At 50.8% G+C, this 15,081-nt stretch overlaps 1 protein-coding gene across 3 annotated transcripts in view; it reads right to left on the bottom strand.

Moving 5' to 3' along the window:
* The window catches only part of FSTL4 (follistatin like 4), a 768,172-nt gene that overhangs the window by 221,191 nt on the left and 531,900 nt on the right, over nt 1-15,081 (bottom strand). For all 3 annotated transcript variants that reach the window (XM_060416502.1, XM_042250516.2, XM_027970246.2), the window contains one exon: nt 8,459-8,707. In XM_060416502.1, coding sequence (XP_060272485.1) covers nt 8,459-8,707 — 249 coding nt within the window. The remainder of the gene's footprint in view (nt 1-8,458; nt 8,708-15,081) is intronic.

Consider the following 15,081-nt stretch of genomic DNA (forward strand, 5'->3'; position numbering starts at 1 on the left):
TGATCTTGGTGGGGATAGGAGCCAGGTGCAGACCCTGGTGGGCAGAGTGTGGGGGGAGCTGGGGACATGGAGGCAGCTAGTTCAGGCAAGGCTTTGGGTGACTGGGAGAGAGGGAAAGGGAGAGGAGAAATGGTACCTTAGGGATGCTGGGATAAAGCCGGCTCTGCTTGGCTTTGCCATGAGAACGTGCGAGCCTGTCAGTGGACACAGAGGAGGAGTGGTTGGATCAAGGAGCGGGTGCTGGGAAAGAACAGGGAACACTGTAGGGGCCTCAGAGACTGCAACTTGTTTCCATAAGTGAAATCAATGCAGTGCGAGACTTTCTCAGCTCAATAATTTATTAGCAATTTTTAATTACTGAAATGTAATTAATTCATCCAAAATGTGGCAGTTCTGTGAAGCACACCACAAATGCTAAACTGATAGCAGCCTTGCACACTTGCAGGGTGCTCACACTAGGACTTGCATAAAATCTAGAGTAAATATCCAGAGAAAACACATGTGTAAGTTATGTTTCTTGATCCTGGAAGCAGATACTATAAATAGGATGACTGGGACCCAAGGGCCATTGTGCTGGGAGGCTATTGGTGATGCTTTGATGCTGGCAGAACCTATGGGGGAGGCTGCAAGGAGGAGATGGTCCATGAAGACTCCCATTGGTCCTTGAGGTCTTGGGGATGTCTCTGGCTACAGCATGGCCACACAATGGCCCAGAGAATAGGAGTGCTGCAGACGCGACTCCGACCTTTCTTTTGGCTGTTAGTTCTGTGAAATCAGGCCTCCAGTCCTGACCCTTCTGGTGCCCTCAGGTCCTGCACAGCCTGGCCACCCAGTGGACATTCAACACTGTCTCTATCTCTTCAATAAGCAGTGCTGGGAAAGTTGGAGAGCTGCATATAAATCAATGAAGCTAGAACACACCCTCACACTGCACACAAAAATAAACTCAAAATGGCTTAAAGACTTAAAAATAAGACATGACACCATAAAACTTCTAGAAGAGAACACAGGCAAAATGTTCTCTACCATAAATTGTATCAGTGTTTTTTTAGGTCAGTCTCCCAAGGCAATACAAATAAAAGCAAAAATAAACAAATGGGACCTAGTCAAACATATAAACTTTTGCACAGCGAAGGAAACCATAATCAAAATGAAAAGACAACCTATGGAATGGGAGAAAATATTTGTAAATAATGCAATTAACAAGGGCTTAATTTCCAAAGTATACACACAGCTCCTACAATTCAATAACAAAAACTCCAAACAATCCAATTGAAAGATGGGCAGAAGACTTAAATAAACATTTCTCCAAAGAAGACATACAGATGGCCAGTAGGTGCATGAAAAGATGCTCATCATCGCTAATCAGTAGAGAAAGGCAAATCAAAACTACAATGAGGTAGCCCCTCATACCAGTCAGAATGGCCGTCACTAAAAAGCTGATAAAAAATAAATTCTGGAGAGTGTGTGGAGAAAAGGGAACCCTATCACACTATTGGTGGGAATGTAAATTGGTTCAGTCAAAACAGTATGGAGGTTCCTCAAAAAAATAAAAATTGAGCTACCATGTAATCTAGTAATCCCACTCCTTGGTGTATACTCAGACTAAACTAAATTTAAAAAGACAAATCCATCCCTATGTTCACTGCAGCACTATCTACAATAGCCAAGACATGGCAACCACCTAAATGTCCATCAGGAGATAAACAAATAAATGTACATGCATCTATGTATGTACATAGATACACACAATGGAATATTACTCAGTCATCAAAAAGAGTGAAGTAATGCCATGTGAGGGAGCCTGGATGGACCCAGAGATTATCATACTAAGCGAAGTAAATCAGAAACAAAGAGACAAATACCATAGGATATCACTTACAAGTGGAATCTAAACTAGGACACAAATGAGTATCTATGGAGCAAAAACAGATCCACGGACACAGAGGGCGGATTTGTGGTTGCCAAAGGGGCGAGTGGGCTTCCCTGGCGGCTCAGCTGGTAAAGAAGCCAGCGGTAATGCGGGAGACCTGGGCTCAATCCCTGGGTTGGGAAGATCCCTTGGAGAGGGAACGGCTACCTATAAGGTTGGCCCCCGGGGGCCATGATGGGTCGGCCCCTCCTCTACCTCTGCGAGAAGGTCCCTAACAGAAGGATCCTCCTGGATCCCGGGGACCAATGACAGCACACTCCGCCAGCTAAAGCCGCCCCGCCCCAGCCACATAGAAAAACCTATCAGCTCAGAATGCCGCGAACCGGCAACTTATCCAAATCCCCATCCACTAGCCCAGCCACCCCTCGCAGCGTGCATATATAAACAAACTTCTCACATGGTCGGGGCGCGCGGATTTCCTCGACCTGCCCCATTCGGGTCCGGGAACTCTGCCCCAGAGCGCTTCGCCATTAAAGCCTGTAAGACATTCTTTTGGTGTACCTGGTCGTCTTTTACCTAACACTACCCACTCCAGTACTCTGGAGAATTCCATGGACTGTATAATCCAGGGGGCTGCAAAGAGTCGGACACAACTGAGCGACTTTCACTTCACTTCAAAGAGGCGAGGGGCTGGGGAGGAAAGGGTTGGGAGTTTGGGATTAGCAGATGCAAACTATCATATATAGGACGGCAAAACAACAAGGTCTCACTGTATGGCACAGGGAACTATATCCAACATCCTGTGATAAACCATAATGGAAAAGGATACACATGCATAACTGAGTCATTTTGCTGCACACACAACACTGTAAATCAACTATACTCCAAGAAAATTAGAAACAAACCAGCATCTATGAGTGAGACAGCTTGGTGGAAAATGGCCACATTCCCCTGTGTGGAGCTCACAAGGAAGGCCAGGGAGGGTACAGAGAGATTCCTTTGCCAGGCCTGGGGAAGTAGCAGTGGCCTTTGACAGAATGCGGGTGGGGTCAGGAGTGGAAGGGCAATTGGAAGAGACTGGAAACAGGAAGGGGGTCAGGAGGAAGTGGAGGCCAGAGCATGCTAAAGGAGGGCACACCCAGAGGCTCTGATTTTCGCCTCTGGGCCCCTATGGCAGCTGCTGAGTTTCCCTCTCTTTCCTTAGGGGAGAGGAAGTGGCTGGTGCTCTGGTGTGGGGGGGGGGCTGTGAGTTCAGGATAAAGCAGCCGGCTTTCCTGGAGAAGCTCCCAGCTGGGCCTCTTACTGACCTGCACAGCCAGGAGGCCCAGCCCAGCAGAGGGGCCTTGCCCACTGACTATGGCACCTGAGTCCTTCCTCCACAAAGTCTCCTGGGGGAAAAGGAAAAGGCAGTCTCGCCTACTGTGAACATGACTTGCTGGGACTGAATTAAAAACAGCCCCAAAGTTGGGGGTGATGATGAAGGGTGGGCTACATCAGCAGAGCTCGAGGACTAGGGGCCTCGCTGGGGCTCTGGGTCCCCATGTGGGGAAATGGGAAGGTTGGCCTATCTCATCTGACAACTACCTAGGTTGGCCACAGGCCTATCTTTTACCCTCTTGTCTCCACTCCTCCATAGTCTCAATCATCAACCCCAGCTCCGTCAGGACCTGCATTTTAATCACTTGCTCCGTCCTAAGAGTCTGCATGTATTACCACTTCATGTCTGCACCCTATGAAGCCCTTATTCACGCTTCAAGATTCAACTCAATTGTCTTTTCTCCAGCTCCCTCCCTAGACATTCCCCTTTTCATCCTCAGGTGGACCAATCCTTCCCTCAGCTGGCAGTTCCTGAAAGCCTTTCATGCATTCCAGAACCTTCCTCTAAACCTGGAATCAGGAGTTCTTGGTTCTTCTTTTCCACCTCTACAAGCTTACCAGGTGAACCTGGATGACTCACTACATTTCTTTTCAAAAAGTAAGGCAGTTGGAAAAGGTTTTGGAATTTTGATCATTTGGAGATCAAATTCCAGTCATTCCTTAAGTAAACATGGAGGACAAATGCTCTTCTCTCCCCTTGTTCACAGGACATTCACACCCTTGACGTCTAAGCCCATACCGAGTGTAATCACACGTGAGCAGGGCTTCTGGAGCCTCCTGCATCTGTCCCTTGATCGTGCCCCGATGTTCGCCATGACATCACCATTATCCTGAGTGATACCGATACTGCTTAGAGAAGAGCACGCATGACCATGTGCCTAGCACTGCTCACTTTATGCTCACGGCATTCTATGAGGTAGGCATTATCATCATCCTATCTTCCAGACGTAGTAAGTGAGACAGAGAGAGCGTATGTTTTCTCCAAGGCAGTGTGGAATGGTCCCATGGCTGGCCTCAAGCTGATGCCTCTGGTCCTGTGCCACCTGCTCCCTCAGTGTGGGCCTCCCCATGATGCTTCCTCAGGCCCCAGCATTTCCCTGTTGTAGGGACCTCTCCAGCAGCATAAAACCAAATCCCTAGGATGTCTGCCCCCACCATAGCCCTGTGCCCGCTGCCCCTACACCTGGGGAAGCTGAGAGTCTGCCTGAGGCTGGGCCGACACAGCTGGGAATGAGAGTATCTCTCCCTGGCAGGGCAGGGAAGTGCGGAAATGCCCTGGAGGCATGGGACTCAATTTATATTCCTAAAGGTATAAGATGCTAAAGTAACAACAACATCTAAATACCCCAAAGAAGAAAAAAAGTCTTTGGCAACAAGTTGTATCTGCTCTGCTAACTTGTAACAGAAGGTTGAGTTTTTATTCCTGTGTTCAGTAACACTTCAGAAAAAAAAAAAGTTTGCTAGTGAGCCTATAGTATGTTTAACTTTCAAAATAAAGTGGCAATTATTTCCTCTGATTTCATAAGTCTGGGAATTCCCCTCTGAAGCACCAACGTGCACTTACAAATGCCATGCAGGATGAGGAAGCTTAAGGGTCTGTTCAGAACTGAACCTCTAATAGGCTCCTTTCTTCCATAATGTCATGGTTTGTTTAGAAAACTGCCTAACTATGACATTGTATCATCTGAAATAATACAAGCCTGGCCTGCTGAGTGATGGCTGAGAGGCAAGCTTCTCTTCTCCCACAGCATAGGAGATAAAGCATGAACTCAGAACTGAGTCAGAAAAATCATTTTAAAAGTGCCAACCAGTACACAAATAGGAAGGCCATGTCACAAGATAACTTCAGACACAAACTCTAGAAGAAGTTAAAGGCACAGAGAAATCTACCCACTCTCGGTGTTCACTGGAGGTATTCGGTGCTGAGGACAAACGTGACTAATTCTGCCCCGAGGAGACAGACAGACAGTATCCCACCTCCTTCATCCCCCTGACTTTTCGGATGTCAGGAGAGCTGGTATGGAAGCTGCCCATGGCCTCTGAGACAAGGCTGCAGAGTTCAATTTTGATTTTCTCACCAGTGAATGATCCCTAAATGATGTTGTATCTCATTCTGTATTCACACAGTATTCCATTGCCATAGCAACTAGAATGTGTTACCACAAGTTTTCTTGTATGTGGTCTTTGAATGCTGACTCTCCCTCCTTGCACAGCAGTAAGCACCGTGTGACCCTAAGTGGTATCCCCAAGAAGACACCCCACCCCCCACAAGGGTGTAGGGAGGGGCTCTGGCAGCAGAGCAACTGCTCTGAACTGCGGTGGCCTGGCCTGGAAGCCCACATCTCCCTTGCTCCACACACTCCAACCCCATAAGGACCATCCTAATATAGTGACTTCTGGGGGTAAAGAAAACCTCAGAGAATGAAGTTGTAACTTCTCTTTGTAAAGTCTGGTGGGAAAAGAGAATGAAACACAAAGGATTTTATAATTTTTGTTTGGACAGGTAGAAAGGTATTTTCAATTTTCCTGGATCAATAACTCCCTGGACATTTGGGACAGAGATACATTGTCATCCTTGGAGCTCAAGACAGCATTAAACATTCTGCTGCCATCTTGGGTGAGGACTGTAGGAAGCTGTCCTCTATACCCACCCTCCTTCCCCCAAAGAATCCCATCCTGCCTCCCTCTAGCACTCTGTCCATCCATTACCTCCTGCTCCCTGTGAAACCCATGGTTCTGGCAAAGATGGAGGTTCTCCCCCAAAGCACCCTCCTCGGGCTTGCCTGCCTCCACGGCCACCGGGACTCTGGGGTCAGTGAACTGCTTGCTGGGTATTCCCTATGTAAACACTAGGGGAGGAGAAGCCAGCTGGCCCTCCTGCCTCCAGGGACTGGAGCTGATGCTGAACCAGAGGCAGTGAAGGCTTCTCTGTGGGATTCAGAGCCAGGGGATGAGGTCTGCTGAAAGGGGAACCCTAGCTACAGGTGGACATCTCCAGGATAGCCTGACTCTCAGCACCTCCCACCTCCACTCTCCATCTACCAGCAAGCTGTCCACGCCTAAGACCTGCTGGGCAGGAGTGCCTGTTCCTGCCTCTGCATCCCCCTCACAGCTCGTGCGTCTCCCTGCTCCAGGCCTGAGGCCACCACGAATTAGATAAACGATGACAACAGGTGTCATTAATACCCGACATGTGTAATGTACCTGGCCCATGCTAAGTGGTTTCTGTGCTGCATCTTACTTTTCTCCACAGAGCAGGTGGAAACTGCCAGCAGCCCCTTCTACAGCTGAGCAAAAGGCCCAGAGAAGCAGAGTCACGCACTCAAGGTCGCACAGCTGGCCTGCAAACCCAGGTCCCTCTGGGACCTTGCAGGCACCTCTCTCCATTGAAAAAGGATCGTTTGGAGATCGGCGCTGCCATGGTGAGTGGGTGGGATTTCACAACACCAGTGAAAACCCCATTGAATCAGAAGGATTTGGTGGATAAATTCAATCAGCGTGAAGCAGAACCGAGACCTAATCTGCTCGCCCCTTCCCAACTCTCCCGTCACCCCTCATCGCAGCAGGTTCTGTGGTGGTTGACTTTCCCTCGCGTGAAATGAGAAATGCTGTTTGAATAACAGATGGTGAGGGAGGCCGTGAACACTCTGATGTAGAAATAAAAACCTTTAGAAAGATGCAGTCTGGGGGAATACTGGAAACTGGAGAATGGAACGTCAGTCTATAAAATGCAACATGACCAATAAAGCTGGAGCAAGTGGCCAAGTGTTTTTAGTGCTCACGGCTGCCGAGGCACAGGCAGGCCTGGACTGGGCAGGGCTTCCAGGCCTCCAACATCTTTCCTGTGCTTGTTTTGGTTTGATTTCCATATTGGGCCTCGTGATTTCTGAAGTGCCTCAGCATTCATGTCACAAGCACACCCATGAAAGGGTCCAAGACTCCTGCCATCACAGGATAAACTCAACAGTCCAGAGACCCACCTGCTCCAGGAACCCCTGCCAGCGCCCGTGGGCGAGGAGGGCAAGCTACCTTCTCTAGGGTTACAGGAGGCCCATAAGACTTGGCTCCTGCATCGTGACTGCTCCTGCCACACGGACCTGATGCCTGGGAGAGGGAGGCCTGAGCTTGGCCCTTTCCTCCTGCAGCCCAGGCCCCCAGCTGTGACCGCACAAAAGTCCCTTTCTGTCAGTGTCACAGGCACTCACTGGCAGCGGGGCTCCATCCCAGCTTTCTCCTCCCCTCCCGGCCCTGCCCCACAGCAGGTCTGGGACATCACGCAGGCCTACGTGGGCTCCCCCCGACCTCCAAGATCCCACAGCTCAGGCCAGAGGACCTGTTCCCACCTGCATACAAGCTGCTTCTGCTGTCTCACATCACCTAGATTATTCACGTGTGGCCATTTAGGCTCAGCATCACAAACACTTCTACAGCCTCTGAATGCGATGCTGCATTCATCGCAGCCAGAGAGACATAGAAATTTGTGGCCTCTCATGTCCTGGAACATCTGTGAGCTGTTGACACCTTCTTGGTGTCAACAAGGCCTTGAGCCACATGTTAGTAAGATGATATTCCTGTACAAAGAGCCACAGGCCTTGCCCCTGAGGCTCTTACCCTCTGCCAGGAGCTGGCACTGCTCTTCTCACTCAAGGACAGGGCATGAACACTTTGGCCCCCTCCTCCATGGAGATGGTCTGATATCCATGCAGGACCTTTCTTATGTAGCTCTGAGGTGCTCTAGACAGGCCAGGTGACCACTCTAGGCCAGAGATGGAGTGACTGCCATGCTGGGAACCTCTGTCCTGGGGTGGGGAGGGGCCCATCTGACTACTTCCTATGCACAGAGTGACCTTCTGACTCATGATACATAGTCCAGAGGGGTCAGTGTGCTCCCTGCCACCACCTGGCAGGACCCACCCTGTGAGAGAGACCCGGGCAGTGTCTTTCAGCCTGGACCCTACGGACGTGGGCTCTGCACCAGCCCAGACTTCCTGGGCCCTTCCTCAAGGGCAGGAGCCTCTGGAGGTGGACGCAAATGCCCATGCAGCACTGAAACACTGCTACTGCTTTTAAGGCTCCAATCTTCCTATTTCTCTATTTTTTAAAAACACATGTAACCTGTAGACTCAGCACCCAGGTCATTTGTCAGAAAGGCATTAGAGGATCTGTGACAAAACCCACAAGCACAGAGGCACGGAGCCATCTTCCCACCTTTCAGGAAGCAGGCCTTGCTGCGGACCGTGATGATCTTCTTCCCCAGCAGGCAGGCAGCACGGTGGAGCTCACAGTGGTTTTCGTAAACCCTCCCGTCTGAGCCACACACGGGCATGTAGCTGGGCCGGCAGGCCTCCAGGCATCGGCACTCGGGCTCCCCTGTCTCCCTGCTGAGCGTACACCTGCTCCCGCGGCCACACAACTTCTTCCCGCAGGAGGCCGGCTGCTCGTCACGGCTGGAAAGTCCTGCGAGGCACACAAACACAGAGGGTCAGCCGCCAGCACGCAGGCGCATGGGCCATCTGCATGGCTCTCTCAGGCTGTGTTGGCCAGAGTCTGCGAAGCCGAGGCATCGGGGCTCAGGCACCCCATGGGGCCCCTGCCCCTCCAATGGGTGGTGGACAGGAGGCTACAAGCAATGCCTTGTCATGTAGAGCCCAGGTTTTATGTCTGGCCCCCCCCAAACATCTCAGACACAACCCCTGCCTGTAGGCGTAAATAGAGGGCCATGTGGAGGTGGTGAGGTACCAGTGGACCCTGCTGACTGACAAGCGGAGGGCTTGACAAGGGATGGGGGCTTGAGCCAAGGTTCCTGTAACCACCATGCAGCGAGCATTTGCCTGCCTTAGGGAGGAGACCTGGCGTGAGGAGGGGTTTTGTGCAGGAGTCGGGGTGGGAAGTAAGAGGTAGCAAGATGTGGGTCTGCCTTGCTAGATTCAGAGAGCCAAGTGGAACTTCAGTCTGATGTGTTAGGCACTGGGGAGCCATGGTGGAGACCAGTGAGTAACAGTGCAGTAACGAGAACGTGGTTCTCTAAGTGTTTAGGGACGGGGGCAGCCAAGGCAGGGAGGTCAGAGGTTGACCATTTCCTCTGGAAAGAGTACGGTTCTCCAAGACACAGGAGCAGTGGCAGCACCAGCACTCCACTGCTCAGCCCTTCCCTGGAGGCTCAGAAGGTAGAGAATCTGCCTGCAATGCGGGAGACCTGGGTTTCAGTCCCTGGGTTGGGAAGGTCCCCTGGAGGAGGGAACAGATACCCACTCCAGTATTCTTGCCTGGAGAATTCCATGGACAGAGAGCCTGGTGGGCTACAGTCCATGGGGTAGCAACGAGCCCAACACGACTGAGTGACTAACAATAACAACAGTCCTTCTGGCACAATACTACAGCCTGTGTCCACGGGCAGGAGGGCTGAGATCATGGAAACAGCAGCTGCCACGGTGCTGTGTGTCTCTTGTACCCAACACACACCCATGACGATGTCAGGCAGTGGTGTCCTGAGCTCACACACCAGAGCAGTGGGGCAGAGTGGTTTCTTGCCGAAAAGGCTCACTTACGTGGACGCTTAAATAAGCATCCATCACCTATGGGACATTCCTCAGGAGCCCAGAAAACTGGATGATGGCCACATGGCATTAATGGCAACAGATAGGAAATTGAGAGTTATAAAGGGATATCAAAACACAAATAATTGAGACATGTATACAGATTTTATGGCCACAGAAGTCTTTGCTTTTAAGTTTTAATTAAATTTTCTTCAAAATACTGGCAAGACAGAATGGCCCTGGCAGTCAAGACTGAACTTTCAGCCTCAACTCCTACTCTATGGGATTAAAATGCCTAAGGAAAAAAAAAAAAGAAAAACTTGTTTTTGGTTAAGTCTGCTTTTCATCATTATAGATTTGAAAGGAAAAAAGTCAGTTATCAGTAGATTAACTGCTTGATTCAATAACTCATTTAAATTCTTCCAGCCTTGGAAAGCTAAGAAATATTGACTTTTTCTTGAATCACAATAAACTAGAAGGTCAAAAAATCTCTTAGCAGTATAAAAGTACAGATCCTAAGTGGGCGTGTGAATCTCCTTTTATCCACTTTGCTAATTGTTGGCGTGTCACTGCAAAGACTCAGTGGCATTCATGGGCCCCCGCTCACCCTGCTGGCAAGGCTGACGGGCAGAGGAAGCCAGGTTGCTGGCTCGACAGTGGGAGGCTCTGGGCTGGAGGCCCCCCACCCACAGTGTTTATGGCTGCTTTGCCACGGAGCCTGTTTGATTGGCAAAATTCTCCTGGGTTACCCGGGAAAGTGCTGGCAGCTACTAGAAGAAACTAACAGGCTCTAAAAATATCATCCTTTGTTTCTTTTCAAGATAATGATGCCTTTGTATCACTATTTTCATCAACTTTCCCATGTGATGTGAAGGACACCCACTAGCGGCTCCATTTAAGAAACTGAGCCCAGCTTTCTGAGCCTCTGGTCTCACAGTGCCTGCTTTGGGGGCTTTGCCCTGGCTGGAGTGCCCACACCGACAAGCTATGCCATCTCTCTGGGTACCTCAGCCTCAGTGTACCCCTGGGGCCCATTTCTGCTGCCCCTGCCAGTAAGAGTGCCCCTCTCTGAATCCTCTAAGCCCAGGAGGGCCTGCCTGACTCTCTGGCCTCAGGAGATGCCCAGGGTACAGAGCCTTTGTCTTCTTGCCCTTGCCCCCATCACTGACTCAGGATTTGTGAAACACAATAGTTTTCAAAACTGTCCTCCCTAACTCTGTTTAACCTCTAGGCTAGAAGCTGGGATGGGAGGGTAGAGAGGGCCCGTATGCGGTGATCTGCTCAGGGGTGTATCTCTCTTGCTTTCTCCAAGTGGGGAGCTGGAGGGATGACAGTATGAAGGGGAAGCAACTGTCTGCAGAGATGGGCCTTCGCTGGGGTACAGGGGGCTGGAACCAGGAGGGGCACAGCAGGAAGGCCCTTCGGAGACCACCTCAGTTCAGTTCAGTCGCTCAGTTATGTCTAACTCTTTGCGACCCCATGAATCGCAGCATGCCAGGCCTCCCTGCCCATCACCAACTCCCAGAGTTCACTCAAACTCACATCCATCGAGTCGGTGATGCCATCCAGCCATCTCAACCTCTGTCGTCCCCTTCTCCTCCTGCCCCCAATCCCTCCCAGCATCAGAGTCTTTTCCAATGAGTCACCTCTTCACATGAGGTGGCCAAAGTACTGGAGTTTCAGCTTTAGCATCAGTCCTTCGAAAGAACACCCAGGCCTGATCTCCTTTAGAATGGACTGGTTGGATCTCCTTGCAGTCCAAGGAACTCTCAAGAGTCTTCTCCAACACCACAGTTCAAAAGCATCAATTCTTCAGCACTCAGCTTTCTTCATAGTCCAACTCTCACATCCATACATGACCACTGGAAAAACCATAGCCTTGACTAGACGGACCTTTGTTGGCAAAGTAACGTCTCTGCTTTTGAATATGCTATCTAGGTTGGTCATAACTTTCCTCCCAAGGAGCAAATGTCTTTTAATTTCATGGCTGCAGTCACCATCTGCAGTGATTTGGGAGCCTAAAATAATAAAGTCTGACACTGTTTCCACTGTTTCCCCATCTATTTCCCATGAAGTGATGGGGCCAGAAGCCATGATCTTCGTTTTCTGAATGTTGAACTTTAAGCCAGCTTTTTCACTCTCCTCTTTCACTTTCATCAAGAGGCTTTTGAGTTCCTCTTCACTTTCTGCCATAAGGGTGGTGTCATCTGCATATCTGAGGTTATTGATATTTCTCCCGGCAATCTTGATTTCAGCTTGTGCTTCTTCCAGCCCAGCGTTGCTCATGATGTACTCTGCATATGAGTTAAATAAGCAGGGTGACAATATACAGCCTCGACGTACTCCTTTTCCCACCACCTAGTCCAGTGCAAACATCAAAGGAAGGGCCAGTTGGCATGGGCAGGTGCAGGGAGAACCCCCTGTACCTGAGCCTCGCCCTCTGAGATGCCCATAGCCCAGGCTGCAGCCAGCGCCTCTGAGGAGCAAGCAGCGCTGCACTGCCCAGGTCTGACCGTCCTGCCGCTGCGGCTCTGGGGGCCTCTCCCAAGCTGTGCTCTGAGGGGCCAGTATCAAGAAAACACTCGGGCCGACCTGTGCTCATCCAAGTTGCCAAGAACACTCAGGTTCTCTCCGACATGGAAATGGGCTGTTGGCACATATGTGATCCCTAATGATTTGCAGTGAGGACAAAAGTCACTTGAAAGCCCTGCACTGTCCTTCCCAGTCTGTGGCCGGCAGGCCCACAGAGAGCTGAGAAGGCTGTGCACAGGGGTGCAGGGGCCCCGGCCCCGCCACCGAGACACCTGCCAAGTGTGGTTTCAGAAACGAGCCCCTTGTCGCCACTTCCTCCTTGTTATTAAAACAGAATGAATTCCCCAGTCCTACCGGGACGATGCTAAACCAGTAATGGGAAAGGTAACCAAGTGAGACTGCCAGCAACTGCCTACAGTATTTATGAGTACGACCACGATGCCTGGAAAAGATATAATGCGCTTAATTTATAGTCATAAACAAAGCCATTTACCCAGGTTAGAAACCGATCATCTCACCAAATAAGTGCTTTTCAACACTAATTAAATTTACTGAACACAGTCAGACATGGGAATTGTTACATGAAAGTTATGGTGGCAGAAGAAACAAGTCCATCTGTACCAGTCAGTGCTAAAGCCTCCCTCTGAGATTCAAATGAGGATTCTCCACGTGACTGCCTCAGACCTGGAACTGCTACCTCAGGGCATGGGTGGAGGCAGTGGAAGATAACAGTGGTCAGACAAGCCACTCAGCCCGAGGGGAGGGATCAGAGGGAGCAAGCCTTCCCCATTCACCTGGAGCAGGAAGCCTTTCTTGTTTTGTGACCATTGACCGCAGGGCAGAGCACAGACAATTTGGCTGTTTCGCTTCCAAACTCTGACTCAGTCTCTAACTGGTTCCTTGCACAGGGCACACCAATGAGCGGGCATCCTCTCCGAGCAGGATATGGCCCGAACGGCACAGGAGGGGAAACCCCTTAGAGTTCCACTCCGGGATGCTCATTGCCTTCAGGTACGTTTGCCCAGTGCGGTGTTCCGGTGTTCCGTCTGAGAACTCAGCCTCAGCTCGCCCTCTGAGGAAGCCCCTCCCCTCACACAGCTTGTGGAGGTCATTCTTGGTCTCTCTATAAGCAGTACTGCCTCAGTCCCATGGGGAAGGGCTTGAGCTGAAATCCCCACTACCTGGCCCCACCCCACCCCAAAGCCCTAGTGAGGTGATGGCGTGGTTTTATGGTGGCTGCAGAATCACGAGTCACGTACAGATGTGAGAGCTGGACAGTAGAAATAAAAAGGCTGAGTACCGAAGAATTCTTGCCTTTGAACTGTGATGCTGGAGAAGAATCTTGAGAGGTCCTTGGACTGCAAGGAGATCAAACCGGTCAATCTGAAAGGAAATCAACGCTGAACATTCTTTGGAAGGACTGATGCTGAAACTGAAGTTCCAATACTTTGGCCACCTGATGCAAAGAGCTGACTCACTGCAAAAGACCCTGATGCTGGGAAAGATTGAGGGCAAGAGGAGAAGGGGGATAACAGAGGACGAGATGGTTGGATGGCATCACCGACTCAATGGACATGAGTTTGAGCAAACTCTGGGAGATAGTGAAGGACAGGGAAGCCTGGCGTGCTGCAGTCCACGGGGTCACAAAGAGCTGGACACGACTGAATGAGTGAACAAAAACAACGGTGGCTGCACACTCTGCAGGGCCCCAGACAGGCCACGGAGAGTGCGATGTGGACACTGGAGGTGAGAGGCGCACATGCAGTCCCAAGAACTGGCCACCCTGCCTGCTGATGGCCTCACTGCCTGCTGATGGCCTCACTGCCTGCTGATGGCCTCACTGCTGCCTGCCCTGAACTCCTGCCTGTCACTGAAGTGGCCTCTGGTTTCTGCAGACAGAATGTATTTGCACAGGGATGAAGGGCCCACCTGTCAGCAGACACAGGCATGCAGAGATTATATGTGTTACTTTCTGTGCCTCGCTAGGGATCCAGCAGGGAGCTGAAGCCTGTATCTTGTGCTGTGGGCACGTTTTTTAAAGACCTACAGTGAGGGCTTGCATTTGGAAGAGTGTGTGTAGAGGAGCAGTGACGCGGGCTGTATCAGCTGGAGCTGGGTAATGGTCACAGTACTTGCCCACATCTTCCCTGACAACTCAACCTTAGACATGCCCAAGATGGTCTGGAGACAGGGTGTCTGGTAAACTTTGAATCTGTCATTGCAGAAGACAGCCAAATGCCTTGGAAGTGGTTGCAGAATTCAGGTTTGTATGAGAGCCAGGCAGAGACCCAGGTCTACAGCCAGTGCAGTTTCTACACACCGTGTGGAGTTGGGGCTAACAACCAGGCACTTCAGGAGAGCTTGCCAGCCAGCCCTCCATCCACCCATTCATCCAGTCAATATTTATGGAGCACCTGCCATGGGCCACTACTCTAGGACCCTATCCTAGGGGCCGGGGACACAGGCAGACGGGGGCCCTGGCTTCAGTTCACTGATATCACAGAAAGACGCACAAGAATGTGAACAAGTGAACACATACGGGCAAATGTGGGCTGGAGAAGAGGGCAGGAAGGAGTTAAACAGGGCACTGCAGTGGGCCGGCTTCCGTCTGGAGGTCAGGGAAGAGAGGAGGTGAGAGAGGACCTGAGATCTGAAAGGTCTGAGATCTGGCAGAGCCCCAGACCCTGGACAGCACAGCAGCTTGGGGTGCCAGAGCCCGGGGTACAGAACAAGGCGGGAGAGGCAGCAGGGTCAGGCCTGGAT

The sequence above is a fragment of the Ovis aries genome, chromosome 5 (assembly GCF_016772045.2).
Source record: "Ovis aries strain OAR_USU_Benz2616 breed Rambouillet chromosome 5, ARS-UI_Ramb_v3.0, whole genome shotgun sequence".
Classification (NCBI taxonomy): domain Eukaryota; kingdom Metazoa; phylum Chordata; class Mammalia; order Artiodactyla; family Bovidae; genus Ovis; species Ovis aries.